This window comes from Aplysia californica, unplaced genomic scaffold (assembly GCF_000002075.1).
Source record: "Aplysia californica isolate F4 #8 unplaced genomic scaffold, AplCal3.0 scaffold00962, whole genome shotgun sequence".
Lineage (NCBI taxonomy): Eukaryota > Metazoa > Mollusca > Gastropoda > Aplysiida > Aplysiidae > Aplysia > Aplysia californica.
Genome location: NW_004798232.1, coordinates 112292 through 129749, shown reverse-complemented (window position 1 = coordinate 129749; position 17458 = coordinate 112292). Strand labels below are relative to the sequence as shown.

General features: G+C 39.9%; 2 protein-coding genes across 2 annotated transcripts in view; one reads left to right on the top strand and one right to left on the bottom strand.

The window, feature by feature from the left end:
- Nucleotides 1-297: 297 nt before the first annotated feature.
- On the bottom strand, nucleotides 298-10891 carry LOC101863938 (DNA-directed RNA polymerase II subunit RPB4). Its single transcript, XM_005110895.3, has 5 exons — nucleotides 10784-10891; nucleotides 5300-5357; nucleotides 4297-4419; nucleotides 3412-3507; nucleotides 298-634 (listed from the first exon to the last, which is right to left on the bottom strand). Exons 1-5 carry the CDS (start codon nucleotides 10863-10865, stop codon nucleotides 556-558), a joined length of 438 nt encoding a protein of 145 aa, XP_005110952.1. The 5' UTR covers nucleotides 10866-10891; the 3' UTR covers nucleotides 298-555.
- Nucleotides 10892-11198: 307 nt separating this feature from the next.
- Nucleotides 11199-17458, top strand: part of LOC101864655 (solute carrier family 2, facilitated glucose transporter member 1) — a gene marked incomplete in the record, with an annotated part of 14282 nt that continues 8022 nt past the window's right edge. The window contains 7 exon segments of the mRNA XM_013089486.2: nucleotides 11199-11334; nucleotides 13430-13528; nucleotides 14056-14216; nucleotides 14615-14739; nucleotides 15348-15518; nucleotides 16240-16347; nucleotides 17055-17143. Coding sequence (XP_012944940.2) covers nucleotides 11206-11334; nucleotides 13430-13528; nucleotides 14056-14216; nucleotides 14615-14739; nucleotides 15348-15518; nucleotides 16240-16347; nucleotides 17055-17143 — 882 coding nt within the window.

The following is a 17458-nucleotide window of genomic DNA, read 5'->3' as shown; positions in this document are numbered from 1 at the left end:
ATTGGTAAAGTGGTGTGGTGATGGTTAATCAACACTGAAAGTAATTAATATTTACTACGCAGTGAAATGTATTTATTCATGATAAGTATTTTAAAAGAAAGCATGCCTAGCAGTGAGACATATTTTATAGCTGTACCACACACATATTGTCAGTTTTCAAGAAGGTACAAGACGTGAGGGTAAACGAAAAGAAAGTAGATAAATCTTGATCAAGTAAAAGAAACCCGTGCCCTCAAACCACACACAATTTCCATCTTGCATACATGTAGCATATAAAAAATCAACAAAAATCTGATATTTTTGTGGTATCAGATCAAATTTCAGTTTATTTTAACGTTCAATCTGTCAGTAAAACAAATAAAAGTAAACACACTCTCACTTACACAGATCTTCTCTTCCAGTCATTCAATTTTCCATTCCGTAAAGATCTTTCACAAACAGGTAGACAGTCATACTCACACCAAAGTACATCCACACACTCAAATAGTGACTAACAAACACACACACACCAACATACATGATATTATAATACAATACACAGACAAACAAACAATATCAGTACTGAAAGCTTCGTTTGGTCTTGATGTCGTCCAAGATTGACTGGAGCTCTTCATCTTCAAATCTGCCATCCAAACTGAGAATAGAAAGCACAAAAAGAAAGAATTATTCTAGATTGATACAACACATTACTTTTTTTCTTCTACAAATGTCATTGCTGAGATCGTTCTGTTGCTTGAGAGCAAAAACCTGACAACAGAGAACAACCTTTCCCTCCATCAGAAAAAAAAAAAAAAAAAAAAAGTAAAGAAAGAAACCCACTCTATTCAGTGTAATAGCATGAATTAAAAATAGGTTAAAAGAGATAAAATTTCGGAAATCTGAAAGGACAATACAAATGTTTAATAAGAACCCAAAATATCCCGAAGATTAAGATATGTGGCATTAAGATAAGTTAATGGACACATGTTAAGTTACATGACAAATAATACTATTTAATACCATATATGCCCTACTGACACGTGGCGTCGGAAGCCTAGTGGTCAGGCAACCAGACCCATGATCGTGAGATTTTGGATTTGAGTGTTCAAGCTTCAGCTCAGTCTGACATCATGTCCTTGGGAAAGACACTTTACACGAATTCCCATTTGGCCAGGTCCTTTCGGAGACAGATGTATAACTCGTAGGACTTGCCTCTTAAAAGATCTAATAGTGTTAATACGGGCGATAACCCTATACCATTTCACCCTATTAACACTAACCAGACCATTGCGCTGCTGCCACTTTGACCCCGCCTGCCATTGGCAACCCACGTCGTGTAGGAGACAACTTTTTTTGTTTTAGGTTTTAGTATGTGTTTCACAGTACTTGCAACACAATTATGTCATATAAGTGCCAAAATTTTCAGGCGTTATAAAAGAGTATCAAGCACAAAAAAAGAAGGAAGGGAGGTAAGGATGACATATGTTGGGAAAAAAGGAGCAAGCCACACAGGAGCACCCGTGAACCACCCAAACACACAACCTTAAAGAACGACTTAGATCCTAATAACATATTTCCTATGGTGGAAATCAGACTCCCATCTTTAGTGTGCAAGGCAAGGACAGAAACTGCTAAACCTTGGATAGCAGCAGAGACAACATAATGACTTGAAACACTGAAAAGGAGAAGGAACAGACTACACCAGAAGGCCCAACAACAGTCCATCCTGGCCTGCATACATTGTTATCAGCTTGTTGCATAACCATCAGAACAAAGAATGTTTACGAATCACAAGTTGTCTCTGACGAAAGAAAGATCAGTAACTGCTCTGCTGACCTTGGTTTTACATGGTAAGAAAAGAAAAAAAAAACACCCGTCATTATTTTCACCCATTTTTTTGCCAGTTACTGTATGTAGCTTACCGTCATACTAAAATAAGAGAAGACTCCATACATCATATACATTGTAAACATAAAATCCAACAACAGTCAGACTTGATGACCACTCCAAGCCCTTGAATAAGAGTTTTCTCTGAATCCTCTCTAAAAATAGTAGTTTGTGGGGAAAAAAATGGAAGTCTCCAGAACCCCAGCACATTAAGATTACATTGCAAATCGACCATGGCAAATAAAGGTAGTCAAAAATGCACTTTATATACAAAATCTGAATGCAGTTGTAGACCACTGTCAAGTTCTGCGATAAAATTGGATTGGAGGCACCCCCCCCCCCCCGATATATATGTAGGTACCGCAAACTGAAATTTCAAAGTCCTCTGATTTCATAGTTAACTGTATTACCTTATAGAATTTATCATTCTGAGCATTTTGATACCAAATTTATACATATAGCTTCATTTTTAACAAAGTTATGAACATCTGAAGTTGCAGAAAAATGTTACAGTTTTTTAATTGCGAAATGTCTACACTTTGAAATGTTACAACATTCTTAAATTTGAATGGACATTCACAAAAACTTGTAGACACACACCTATGCAGATAGAGAACAAGCTCAATTTTTTTCAGGGCTATCAAATAACCAGAAGATGGAAATTTATTGACGTAAACATGGCTTTTTGACCAAAACGGCAAGAAATACAAGGGGAGGTTAAAATCACCACTCACGACCACTGGCTTATCGGTTGGGCGCCGGAATTTATACGAAACCGGGGCGTTGGTGCCCTGCTTGCGAGCCGACAGGGAGCGTCCGGTGTTTATTTGCATATAATGGCTGCGTTTTTCTTAAAGAGGAATGAATGGGCTTTCTGCCGATATATTTCCGTAGTCAGTCCGATCACTGGTTCCATAAAAAAACAGCATGGAAAGTTTTCACACGCAAATCTCTTCTATTAATTCTTTAAGGACAGTCTTTAGAAATATATCACCGGAAAGAGCGTCTTCTCATCTTGAAATATTGACGAATCAGATTGCAGTATTTAATACCATGCGCTCCCAGTTCCTGTTCAACCGAGGTCACTCAAAAAATCAATACATGAAACGCGCGGCCGCTGCGGTGATAACGTAGATAGTGTTGTCTTTTATCCCGCAAGATTTTGCTTTCAAAAGAATCGTTGATTCAAATAAATAATACCACTAAAAAGAGTTCTTTCTTCTGATGTATCAAGTGCCTGTGTGTATGCATGATCACACAGTGTTTTAGGTGGGTAAAAATATGGGTTTTGGTCTCCATGATAGTGCGCCACGAGGGCGCGCGGCCAGTTTGCGGTACCTTTATATACTTTTTTTTTTCCCCCCGCTCCAACTTCATAAAATAATACATCAAACCAGAGACTGGGGAAGATGAAGTTTTTTATGGCAAGGAGTGGGGCAACAACGGACAGATACGGCCATGGTGACAGGTGACAGCCATCCCATTTCTATTCTATCAGAATTGGTAACAATATCATGCCCGTGTAGCTTTATTCTTAGGACTTACCTGGGAACCAAAGACTTTGCTTCTTCTGAAGTCTCGGGACAAAGATTGGCAAGGGCTGCTAGCTCAAATTTGTGTAACTTTTTCTGCATCAGTGAACTGGGAAACAACATGCCGTATATGCAGTAAAAAATTAGAATACATGCCGCTATAACTCATGTAATAAAATTTGAAAAGAAAATACATGAGCGGTGTGGAACTTGACGCTTGACAATTGACTGATGCAAAAACATTTTGGATGTGCGAGCCTTGTGCCCTTAGTGGACCTAGCATGTCAACATTACTGACATTGGAACTGCAAGGACATCATTGTGAAAAAAGATCTTTACCCCCTCTGTGATAACTTATCAAGAGTTCTTTTACTTTGATTTTTTCCCTTCTAAATGTCTTACAACCCAGTGTAGTGAATAAAATAAGCTGCGTTCATAGGATCATTTGTAATAAATAACAGCATCCACTTTTTTAAACATTAAATCCTACTTACCATCAAGAATAATAGAAAAAAAACCCAGCTGTTAAAGGATACAGCTGGGTGGAATTAATTGTATTAAAGAGCTCAAATATACATTTTTATACACTCCCAAAAATGAAACTCTTTAAAAACTTTTGCAATAAAAATGGACTTTTTGTAAGACCCCTCCTATACCATGATAATGCAAAGAAAACCAAAAAATAAAATTCATATATTTACTGTATAACACGAATAGGTCGAACAAAGAAGACTCGAAATCACGCATCCATCGAACTATGCCTGCAGTCCCGTTTTTTTTCTTTCTTCTTTATCTTTGTAGGATATCCCTTGAACTACAGAGGCCGGTCCCAACGAATTCAAGCCAGCCGTGTTACACAGGGTACACTGCAAAACCACAAATGAAATATCATACTTACCTTCTGACTGCAGTAATAGTTTCCCTGTTCTTGAATTTACTGAACCTCACACAGTAATTGAGGGTTTTGATGAATACTTCAGACTGCTCCTGTTCTTCTTCTGCATTTTCATTTTGTTGTTTTCTGGTAGGGAACAAACATTTCCATATTTACCAACAGACAAAGAAAACATTAAACATTTCAGTAACTATCTTATTCTACTTTACAGGGGAAAGGCACTGATGATGTGCATGCAAGCCTCAGTCCTCAACATTATTATAAATGATAAACACTCCAAAAATACCACAGAGAACATGCCCTGTCACTATGAGGACAAGATTTTGACCCACAGCTTGTGTCATATCAGCCCATTTGCCTGTCATTGTACAGTAGACTAAAGTTACCATGTAACCAATAATTGACGACAAGAATAGAATAACACCAGAATAGTACGTTGACAGTTGAAACCATGGTCTGTCCTCGAAAAAGGAGATGAGGAAAACTAGACAAGACAAGAAATATACATAAGATTTAGTTAATGTGGATAGTTGTCTCTACTGCCACCAGTGACGGGTGGGTTGAACTTGATTACTCTTCCCACTGCAGTTTTTAGTCAGATGATTTAGGCATTACAATCCGAACACATCTCTGCGTGGACATGAAATCCGCAAGAGGGATCATCTGTCTAGCTGCTCTCAAGTTGAAGGCTTTCACACACACAGACTGAAGTCAGGTGATGTATTTTAATTATTCAAGAGCAGTGCATATTTTGCGAAAAATAAAATTCACATCACGAAACTGAAACACATCTCTGTCTCCAGTCACATAGGAGACTCACTCCTATGGTGGTACAGTCACATCATTTAATCAAGGAGGGTCTGCATTACATATGAAAAAAAAAACAAACAACTTTATAGTTGTAAGTAATGATTGAGCATGACACATCCAAAAATTTCTCTGGCCTTGGTACAAAGAGTGAAGATTCAAAATGCAAAAAGAGGTGTCTGTATATTTTAAACCATACCTGTGATCCAAGAGCATCTGAACCTCAGAGATCAGTAAAGTTTCTGCATTCTCAAATTCTGAGGGAGGGAAAACAAAACACATTTTTTAAAACACTGACAAAAATCCACAAGGAACAATAAAATGTCCGGAATACAGTCAAACCCCGTTATACCGCCTACCTTGGGATGAGCAGCTGGCGATACGAGGTTTCCACGTCCTCCGTTAAATAAGTAGCACTGACTGCCCAACGTCAACTTTTCCATGGCTTCTCTTTTGTCCTACCTGACCAGTCTTTTAACTTTCTGGCAAGCTTCCTTGTATCCTCTGCGTACTTCTCTTGTGGCCGTATCGATTTAGCTGCAAGCTGTCTTTTCTTGATTTCTCTCCGTTCTTCAATAGTATTCCAAGTTCCTTGCTGTATATCCATTCTTTGTTTGCATTCTTTTTCTTGACACCAAGACACGTCTTATTGCTTTCGGTGTAGGCCTCAACAATATGCTTCCATTGGGTATTGACTTCATCTGTATTGGGGGTGGTTTCTTCCAGGTCTTGGAGAGCTTGAAATCGGTTCTTTAATTCTAGTCGGAAGGCAGATCTCACATTGCCATCACTGAGCTTGTGAACATTAAATTGTGTCCTTGTCGCCTCCCTGGTGAATGTTTTCTTCAGCTTGAGTTTTATCCTTGCCGTCACTAGATGGTGATCACTGCCGACATCTGCTCCTTTTCTGACTTTCATATCCTGTAGGGAACGTCTCCACATTCCTCCTATCATAAGGTGGTCAATCTGGTTCTTGTCCCGGCCATTTGGAGAATTCCAGGTCAGTTTGTGGATTGTACGGTGTGGGAAGAGGGATCAGCCTATCACCAAGTTGTTCAATGCGCAGAAGTCCACTAATCTTTCACCATTCTCATTTCTTGTACCCGTACCATGTTGTCCCATCGTACTCTCATATTTGGTGTTGTCCTCTCCTACTTTAGCATTCAGATCGCCCATTACAATGATAAAGTCGTGACGAGGTATACCTGTCAATTCCCTCTGTAGCTGTTCATAAAAAAGTCCTTGCTTTCATCTTCACTGTCGTTAGTAGGGGCGTAACATTGGATGATGATTGTGTTGGTGTGCTTTCCCTTCAGTCTCAGTGTCATCATTCTGCTGTTGATCGGTTTCCACTCCATGAGGCATTTCTCAAGTCCCTTTTTTAGGATGATGGCTACACCTTCTCTATGTTGGTTGTCAATGTCTTCTCTGCCGGAATAGATCAGTGTTTCTCCAGTTGCTGTTCTCAGCCTGCCGGATTCTGTCCAGTGACTTTCACTTATGCCCAGAATGTGCAGTCCATCCTCATCTCTGCTGTTACATGTGCCAACTTACCAGTTTCATACATTGTCCTTACATTCCAGTCCTATGATAACTTTTGTCTTTGCAGTATTCAGGTCCTCCATCTTCCTGCAAACAGCTTCCTTGCAGCTTTCACTGCTCGCATTCATACGAGTCCCAAGGGACTCTGAAGGTCCATCACACACAGAAATATGGTTTCTCTTTGTTGCTGTTTCCGTAACATTTGCTTTTTACAAGTCTGGGTAGTCAGCCCTGAGCTGATCCTCCGAAACCTGGAGGGTCGGTGGATCACGCTTCGTATGACCTCTACCTGTCGACCTGTCTGGCATGAGTGGCCCTACCAGGAGCATTAGCTCCAGCCAGCGCAGTTCTCGGGGTCACTGAGGCACACAAGCTCTCTAACCACAACAATGATCCACTTAACTGAAAGCTGTTTAATGAACTAGTGTCAGTAATAGTTTGTCATTGTAATGTTAGAATTGGCATATGTGTTTACAACACAAAAAAACATGTTTAATTGTTATCCCTAGGAAAACCCACGATTATTTTTAAGGAACGCAGTGCCTCGACCCTACGCTTATTTTATTTTTAAATTTTGATTTGTAACCATACAAGAGTAAAATTTTCCATTACAGAACCAATAAATTAATCAAAAAGACTATTTCTCCAAACCTTCGGGAAAATAAATTTAAACTTTATTTCTCCGAACGGTTTCTGATCTCTAGATTTTTGGGTTATTTGCGAGATTTAAGGCGTCATCCTTCCATGACTGGGAAGAGAAGCATTTTTTGCATCGAATTCAGTTTCTAGAGCTAGAGATTTTTAAATGTCTGAATATTCAGGTACTTCAGTTGTGGTTGGGGCAACGTTCCCGGACTACACTTCATTTGAAAATACATTCAAAAGGTACTGCGAGTAAACAAAACTGATTGTTTGGGAATAACCTATTTTGCATTTAGTCACCCAGTAAAAACTAAAATCCTTCATGTAACCCCCCAGCCCCCCCGCCCCCCCCCCCACCCGTACACACACACACACAAGGACCACTCCATTCGCTGATTATCAACAAATCTCGAGAACGGAAACCATTAGGAGAAATGGTTTAAGTTTATTTTCCCGAACATTCGGAGAAGGCCGTCGTTATTCGGACTCGGGTCTGGAAAAAAGGAAGTGTCTTCGTTCTATAGATCTAACGTTCGGGGCTTCCAATTTTCCGCCATTTTTTAATTTCCCCCACACCTTTTCTGCCGATCCGATGCCCGCCGCCTCATTGATACGCCCCCCCCCCCACCCCCATGTTTCCCACTTTCTTTGTTGTAGAAAAAAGTAAAATTGAAGATTAGCAGACCACCTGGCACCTGCATATTATGAGCTGTGTAAAAAAAAAAGACCGATTCGTTCAAATACACAAGCCTGTGTCATCTCGATTGTTTACCAAGAAAAAGTTGTGTTGCTGTGTAGAGCTGAGAATACGGCAACTTTTGATTCCATAGACCAGCGCACAATTCATTACGTAGATCTACGTCAAGATTAGCTTATTATTGTAATAATGATCAGTTGCCAGGGGGAAAAAGACTGACGCGTATGCGACGTTCAACGCCCGGACCGATAGTGCCCCCTCCTCCCATACACGCACACAGCCACACGTGTGCAGGCCGCCCATCCGACCCCGACATACGCTAACGAGCCATCTTTAATTGCTTCTGATGACCTCTTGACAAATAAACATTTATTAGAAGCCCTATAACTTTTCAGGCCGGCCTCAAATTCATCATAAGATAAAAACTCGGCTACTGCACAAAACGCCTTTTTGCCCGAAGTAATCCCGGTCTCTATCCAGCCTGAGGCGAGTCACGAGTGTGGCAGGACAGGAAGCCGGAGTCACGAGTCACAGGAAGACGGAAGTGATGTCATGCTGCACAAGAATCAGAGTCCGAATAACATTTTTTCATATTCGGACTCGAGAATAGTCACTTCGTTCGGAGAAATAGAGCAGGCCTACATTAGGTAGCAATGACAATGAAAAATTAAATTTTCATCCAAATTGCTTAAAAATGGGCTAAAATGAAAATAGAGTAAATTCTAAGAACTGTGGTTTTTAAATTTTAAAAATCCATTGATAAATAAAAAAGTTATTGGGATTTTTGTATGCATAATGTTGGAGGACCTTCATAAGAAAAAATCGCCAAAATGTGGGACATGTTTTGATGTATTTTGAGGAAAAACTGTTCATTTATATATAAGTCAGTAATGAATTGGAGCATATGAATGAAACTTGGCATCTCCTTGTGATTTTTATTGCCGAATCTAGTTCTGTTATCACTTTTTCGATGTCTTCATTACTTTGGATCTTAAAGACTGATATTTCCGTGAAATTTGTTGAATTGCGTGATATCGTTTTTACCTCTACGCGATCACCCCTTCTAAAACTCAGTAAATTAAAGCGCTATCGGGAAAACCCGCGATGTAGTCATCGGTGACCCATTTGGTTATAGGCAGCCAATCACATGCCGCCTAGCGATCACGCGCCTCTTGCATGCCGGCACCTCGCGTTTGGAATGCGCGATCAAGTTTCTAGATCTAGTGTTTTATCAATGGATGGGTGGTAATTTCAAGTTGGTACGGAAAATCTACTGAACGCAGAAATCTGAAATTTTACAGCAATAAAGAAGACATGTGGGGTGCTTGTGTGGTCCGCGATCAACCCGCAGCTCCGCTTAGTTTTCGAACCGCAGAGGAAATTCGCACAAACACGGCAATATCTCCGGTTCTACTAATCGTTCGGGATTGTACGCTGGCATGTCGTTAGTTTAACCTTTCCTCTGGTTGGTTGCCGAGTTTCATTTATTTTCGTCTAGGAGTTTTCCCGTAACTATACTTAAAAGAGAGCCACTTCTGAATCCGAGCGGCCCAAAAAATACCCCTCGCGCGGAGGCCGATTTCCGGCCCAAGGCGCAGCGGGCGATTGGCATTGCTACATCAGGCTATACTGCAGCAACAAAAGGTGACACTATATGATCAAATTACTTTTAATCTCCTTGGCTTTCCCCCAAATCAACAATAGTCGCCTCCCACGCTCGAGAGCTGGCCCACGGGTTGGCGATTGTGGTCGCCTCGAGCGCTCAGTGACAGGGGTCCTAGGACATGCCGTTAAACTTAGAAATGACGCATCTTTCTGATTGGCTGCTTATTTTAGTAATGTGATGTCATCACTTCCTGGGATACCCAAACATGGAACGACGTGTTTTCGGTAACATTTCGGATTTTCTAGATCTAGAATCTAGATCTAGATTCTAGATTAGATCTATTAGGCCTACCTGGACATGATGGAAGACCGCACGATAATTGCCGTAAAGACGCAGGAGGACTAGATAATATCTAGATCTAGAAATCGATCTAGATATCTAAATTTAGATCTACCACCCCCCCCCCCTCCTGCATTTTTAATCACTAATACATTAAAAAAAATAAACAACAACTTCAAAGTCAAAGCAACTCTACAAATTAGGCCTATAATTTATGGAACTGTTGGTCAGTCGGGAGGAGGAAAAGAGAAAAAAAAAACTGTCCGGGACCGGAATCGAACCGCTCCAAAAGTCATTGCTCGACATCAAACGCAGACGCGCTATCAAATCAGCTATCAGAAATTCTGAGAAATTTGTGTAGATTAAGCATAATATACATAGACACTTCCATCTTTGGTGCCATGCGGTTGTCTATACTTAGATGTAGTCACGTGGTCGGAGGGGTATCGGTATCCTGGTCTGACGTCAAACAAGATGGGCGCCTTACCTCCTAAAAATAGTTTGCATCATTTCTACTTTTATAATCGCATGTGGTCCTAGGCCTATGTATCCGAAATGAAAAACAGGTCTTGTTTCACAGAGAATAGCCAACGGTGGCAAGTCTCACCCGGGGTGAGAGGTCGATCGTATTTTTATTCTCACCCCGGGTGAGTATAGCCACTTCCATTATAAATCATCATCATATGTTACCAACTCCTGCTGTTACTGTTGTTGTGTACGAAGGCTGTCAAAGGCCGTGTGTATAATATGTGTAGCAGTGTTGAGTAGTGTTGTAGCTGTACCGTATACAATCTTGAATCCCAATAAGATCATCTTGATCTTGGGCCTTCTATCTAGATCTAGTAAAAAGAACATACCTTTAGGAAACTGCAGCTCAGAGGAATCCTCTTCCTGGGCAGCACTTTCGGACGAAGTTGACGCTTGTGCCTGCGCTGCCATTTTCGCTTTTCACACATACTCCTGATTTTTTCGCGTTTTACATCGACAGTAACGAAACAATTCACCACTCAGCCTTTTTTTTTTTCAACTTAAAACAGTTTTGAAAAAAAAAGTTTTCCTTATGTCCTTCAAATTGTTCCAAGAGCAATTTTAAAAAAATAAAAAGTTAAGTCAATGATTTGTCTTGTCCATTATGTGTGTTTCCGTTTGCACTACAATTCCCCGCAAAAAATACGAATAAATAAATGAATGAAATCTTAATCTGGGCATATTATAAGTCACATGACTCGTACGGAGTCGGTCTGAATGAATTGATCATGTGACTGACTAAACATACAAGATGTCGGACGACACCCAACTTCTTCTTGATGAAGATTCACAAGCCCGACAGAATTCAAGAAGTTCCCTCGGAGCAGTGCAGGCTGATGGAGAGGATATTTGCATACACACTTCTAGTTCCAATGAAGAGGTTTGAACTATCCAATTTTTTTAAAAGGTGGTTGTTAAATTAAATTGTTTCAGGCAAAAAAAGTACAGTGTATCACACAGTACAACAGTCAGTACAAATTCCCGTAGATCTAGATCTAGATCTAGTAGGAATAGACTTAGATCTAGGATTACAGTACGTGCCACTACATTGTCATTAGTCTTATAGTAATAGCAGTGTCCACCTAATATTAACAGTGCAACCTTCTTGCGGAGCAAGCCTTTGTTGCTGTTAGGTGGAGGTTGCTGCTAATGGCTTCCGCTGCTAATTGAATAACCCCACTTTCTCTCTCTCTCTCTCTCTCTCTCTCTCTCTCTCTCTCTCTCTCTCTCTCTCTCTCTCTCTCTCTCTCTCTCTCACCCCCACACACACACACACCATCTCACAGTCAGGCGTGTTAAATGTCAAAAAGGAGAACATGAGATAGGCAGCTTCAGTTAAGTGACGGGTGATGCTAGATCCATGGGCTTTACAGTATTCCGCTGTTTAGCGGATTTCTGCTTGTGCCATTTCCTCCGCTAAACTGTTGAGGAACAGTCATCGGCAAAGAGAGTTGATGGGAGGGGTAACTCCCAGTAATGCGCCACCTTTTTCAGTTCATAGTCAAGACTGTAAATGTTTAGTAAGTGATTCTTTTACTTGAAATTATCTTCCAAACCCTCAAATTAGTATGATCATGAAATAACCTTGCTCTGATAAATTGATGGTTTTTATTTCAGCATTCTAGCAGTATAATGATGGTGGGTATCTCACAAAAAATGTTCTTCTGTTGTGACCGTGCAGTAAGTTCCTCAATTTTTTAAATTGTGAGTTGAGACCCATGTAAATCACAGGTCAGTAAAGTTACACACAGTGTGGCTGGGGCTTAACTTTTGCTCTTCTGGGAGAGAATTATTTAAAGAAGGTGGTTCTTTCAGACTAAAAATTGGAGACATACAACGGGCTTATCTACGATTGAGATTTTAATGTTGTATATATATATATATATAATTTATATATACATATATGTATATTCCTTTAAAATTATTGGTATGTGTGATTACAAATGTATAGTCACTAAATTAGAAATCGAAGTGATTATTCGGACTCGAGTCCGAATATGAAAAAATGTTATTCGGACTCTGATTCTTGTCCAGCATGACATCACTTCCGACTTCCGACTTCCTGTGACTCGTGACTCCGGCTTCCTGTCCTGCCTCACTCGTGACTCACCTCAGGCTGGGTAGAGACCGGGATTAATTCGGGCAAAAGGCGTTTTGTGCAGGAGCCGAGTTGTTATCTTATGATGAATTTGAGGCCGGCCTGAAAAGTTATAGCGCTTCTAATAAATGTTTATTTGTCAAGAGGTCATCAGAAGCAATTAAAGATGGCTCGTTAGAGTGTGTCGGGGTCGGATGGGCGGCCTGCACATGTGTGGCTGTGTGCGTGTCAGGGAGGGGGGAGGGCACTATCGGTCCGGGCGTTGAACGTCGCATACGCGTCAGTCTTTTTCCCCCTGGCAACTGATCATTATTACAATAATAAGCTAATCTTGACGTAGATCTACGTAATGAATTGTGCGCTGGTCTATGGAATCAAAAGTTGCCGTATGCTCAGCTCTACACAGCAACACAACTTTTTCTTGGTAAACAATGGAGATGACACAGGCTTGTGTATTTGAACGAATCGATCTTTTTTTTTTACACAGCTCATAATATGCAGGTGCCAGGTGGTCTGCTAATCTTCAATTTTACTTTTTTCTACAACAAAAAAAAGTGGGAAACATGGGGGGTGGGGGGGGGGGCGTATCAATGAGGCGGCGGGCATCGGATTGGCAGAAAAGGTGTGGGGGAAACCATAAAATGGCGGAAAATTGGAAACACTGAACGTTAGATCTATAGAACGAATACACTTCCTTTTTTCCGGACCCAAGTCCAAATAACATTTTTTATATGCGGACTCGAGTCCGAATAAGAATTTTTTTTATTCGGACTCTAGTCCGAATATGAAAAAATGTTATTCGGACTCGAGTCCAAATAACGACGGCCATTAGAAATACATGTATGTCATTTTTAATTTTTTAAATTTCTTACTTCAGCCCTCCAAGGTGCACCTTGTCCTTGCCATACTGGCTTGCACACTGGGAAGCCCACTGCAGATTGGACTCAACACTGCAATTCTTAATGCACCTGAAGACGTAAGTGTTGAAGCGAAGGTTCAAAAGGAATTAGAGAAAACAAGTCGTTGACCTGAAAATTAAATATGATTTCTGAAGGCTTCTTACTTGAGACATGTAACTACAGAGACTGGTAGGAGATGATGAGATGGTATGGGCACTTAGCAATTTTTATGTAGAAAAGGCTAGGGGAAAAAATAGGCACATGATAATCTTTGAAAATTCTCTGTTTCTTATAGTTATAGTATGTTATGTTGTGTGTATAGGTTTTGTGTGGTAATGTCAATGATCTTTCTTATCTTGATTGGTTACAACAAATGTGACTCTTCTTTCACATTTTTGTTCTCCTGCTAAAGTTCAGAGTGACCGACTGTAAGATCTTTACCTCACAGACAGTGCAGTTGATTTTGTGATGGCTGTTTCATCTGTCTCCTCTCCTCACCCCGCATCTTTCTTTTTCGACAGTAGCTGAATGAATAACAACCTCTGGTTGATTTCATCTTTGTGTAGTATAATAATGGAGGTGGCATCGTTGTTTGTTTTCCCAGGTGATCAAAGATTTCTTCAATGAAACCTACTACAACCGCTATGGTGACCCTATGTCAAGCAGTCTTCTAACTATACTATGGGGAGTGACTGTGGCCATCTTCTGTGTTGGTGGAATGGTGGGAGGTGTGTCTGCCGCTTTCTTTGCCAATAAGTATGGCAGGTAAGTTTTGTCAACAACTTTATGTTAATATACTGAAATGGTTGGTCCTTCCATTTTCCATTCTGACTGAAACCGAATGGGATCAAAATGTGTCAATCACAGGATGTGTTGCAGTATGATAAATCTCAGTCTTTGGGAGCAGGGAAAGTGAGTGCAGCTTTGTTTCTCTATGTTCTTTGGAAAGAATTTGATAGTTTATTCAATGAACTTAAGACCTCATACGATACAGTTAACGTTATTCTTATCAATGGCATTTAGTAAAATAATATAATTAGCCACTTTTTATTCAGTAAATCATTACTTTCTTTCTTTATCCTTCCTCTTGTACCATCTAGGGTGTCGAGTGGAGAAAGTAAATCATTTTCTTTTCTTATGATGGTTCTTTTTATATTTTGCAGGAAGAATACGCTTCTTGCCAACAACTTGGTGGCTTTTGCATGTGCAGCTCTTCAGGGCTGCAGTAAAACTGCCAAGACTTTTGAAATGTTGATGGCGGGCCGGATTGTTGCTGGCTTCAATTGTGGTAACGTTTTTTTTTTAAATTTCATGAGAAATGCAGTGTAGGTAGTTCGATGAAGAAAACCCAGAGCTTACCCTACCCACCCTTCTCTGGATGCTTAACTGAGCGCAACATTCCACAAAGTAGTAGATAGTCATTCAAACCCTGTTCGGAATCAAACCTCAGACTTCAGAGTGTGGCCAAAGTTTGTAATTTCATGCCTGCTTCAATACTTATTTAGGCATTAATTCATTAGAAATCAATGTCTGTCGCCAATGCCATTGAGTCAAGTGGATGAAGAGTTGTGAATTATCCCCAAAGAGTATAAGTTCATAGATCCCCTGTTTGGGACTCTGACCAGAGCAATTTTCTTTCATAGTTTTGTGGGCTTTTTTATTTGCATTTAGAAGAGGTCAGAAAAAATGAGATCATAAATGGTGTGCTTATTTTTGTTCATATATATATGTGTGTGAGCTTGGATGTATTGTTCCAGGTTTTAACCGACTTTTATGGTTTTGTGGGTTTTTTTTTTTTACATTGGCATTTAGTAGAGGTCAGGAAAAATGAGATCATAAACAGTGTGCTTATTTTCGTTCACGTGTGTGTGTGTGTGTTTTGCTTTATTGTTAAAGGTTTGAACTCAGCTGTTGCCCCACTGTACCTGGCCGAGATCTCACCGGTCAAGCTGCGTGGGTTCTGTGGTACCTGCAACCAACTGTCCATCACAACCGGGGTGCTGTTAGGAGAAGTTCTTGGACTGACCACAATTCTTGGGACGGAGAACTTATGGCCTTTTCTCGTAGGTAAGACTAAAGGCAATCCTAGCTAGTCCTCTTCATGGAAATGTGACCCTTATTGTGCTAATTTTCCTCACTTTCGGTGGTGCTTTCAGTTTTATTTCAGTATTCAATTAACTGACTCAGTAGTTCAATGTCACTGTGGCTTTTGCTTTGTTTCCAATAATTGTTGAGTAAGTGTTTGTTGATCATCTTTTTGATTCAACACAATAGGTAACAAAGCTATGTTGTTTGATTAAAGCGTTGGACTGGACAGGATACACATCTGTTCATAAATAAATGTGTGTAGGTGAGATTTTTTTTTGTCTTTGGAAAAGGTATTCCTTTCGCTGTAGCTGTAGTCATTTAAAAAAATCACTGATGGTCTTCTTTTTGTTGTGTGATAAATTTAGTGATAATGGACAGTTGTGCTTCCCCCTGTGTCCTATGCTGTTCTGTCATTGCTCTCTGTCTCTCTGTCTCTGTCTCTCTCTCTGTCTCTCTCTCTCTCTCTCTCTCCCTCTCTCCCACTCTCCCTCCCCCCCTGTACACACATTAAATAAATAATATGAATTGTATAGCTCAAATTCCGGTTCAACAGCAAGATCTATGCTCTTTACAATCCAGATTAATCAACATTTATATGCATGTTCACTCTTTCGACAAATTTGCCAAAGATTTGAAGAGAATAAAGTCATTGATTTTGTTAACAAAACGTCTGAGGGTATAAATCCTATTTTTATCCCAGCATTCCCTGCAGTTCCTGCTGTCTACAGCCTATTGACCTTGACCTGGTGTCCGGAGACCCCACGTTATCTGCTGGTCAACAAAGGGGATGACGTTGCTGCAGAAAAAGGTAAGCTCGGGCAATGTTTTCCTTTTAATACTGAAAAATTTATTGAACTTATTCACTAGTAATATTGTCTAGATGTATCAAATGTGTTAGTGATGTTGTGATCGTTTTTGCTGTTTGTGTTTTATTTGTTTTTTATGAGGATTTTTTTGGGTCATTTTTAAAAAACTAAAATTTCATAGATGTAGATACAGTCAAACGTACTCTCATGACCACCTGTCCAAGACAGTCACATAACCATCCACTTCCCACTCCACCTTGTGCTTTAAAAAAAAAGTATAATGGCATTGTTCTAAAACAACTCCTTTTCTCCTGTACAGTGGGTGGCAGTCCTGGACAATTTCGACTGTACATTATATAGATGTACAGGTAAATAAATGACAAACAGAAAATATTGTCACTGCCACAAGATTTACGTCATTTGACTCTGCTTTCAGAATAAGTCAACAAAATCTGAGTTACTATATTTTTTTCTTATGATTACGAGGTTATGCTGTAGAGCAGGGAGCAACCAAAAAATGAGTGCCGATTATCAGTTTAAATTTTCGTCAACTGCCCGTGTACTCCATCAGTGTGAAATTGAAGGTGAAGTTTTTTTCACCTTTTCTTGTAACAAGTTTTTGTGTTACTGGTGACTTTTAAAGAAGTCCAATGGTGCTAAAGTAATTATCTCTTTTTGATTACCTTTGTTTCATTTGATTCATTTCTAGCTTTAGTTTGGCTTCGAGGCACCCGGAATGTTGCTGAAGAGGTTGAAGCCATGCGACGAGAAAGGGTGGAACTACGGAATTCACCAAAGGTAGGAGCATGCATGTAGGGGTTCACCTTAATGTAGATTGTGAAGTGCATAGAGCTTGCTGTTGAGCGGGGATATGTGCAATACAGATGCTATTTATTATTGTTATTGTTACCATTATTATTATTGTTATAGTGAACCAAGAAGAAATATTTCTCTGATATATCACTTTCAATCCCTGAGCCATACATCATGACATTACCTTTGCTTGAGATGGATTCTGCTGCTGCTTAATTGCATGTTTATTTGTTGATTGTCGTTGGTTTAAAAAAAAAAATCTTCATCTAAATTCTATTAGTTTGAAGATACTGGGGGTGG

Excerpts from the sequence above, each read along its gene's own strand:
- LOC101863938 (XM_005110895.3), bottom strand. The coding sequence starts at position 10,865 with ATGGCAGCGCAGGCACAAGCGTCAACTTCGTCCGAAAGTGCTGCCCAG. Across the intron at positions 4,420-5,299 it reads CAGATGCTCTTGGATCACAG|AAAACAACAAAATGAAAATG; the intron begins GTATGGTTTAAA and ends GTTCCCTACCAG. Across the intron at positions 3,508-4,296 it reads ACTATTACTGCAGTCAGAAG|TTCACTGATGCAGAAAAAGT; the intron begins GTAAGTATGATA and ends GTTGTTTCCCAG.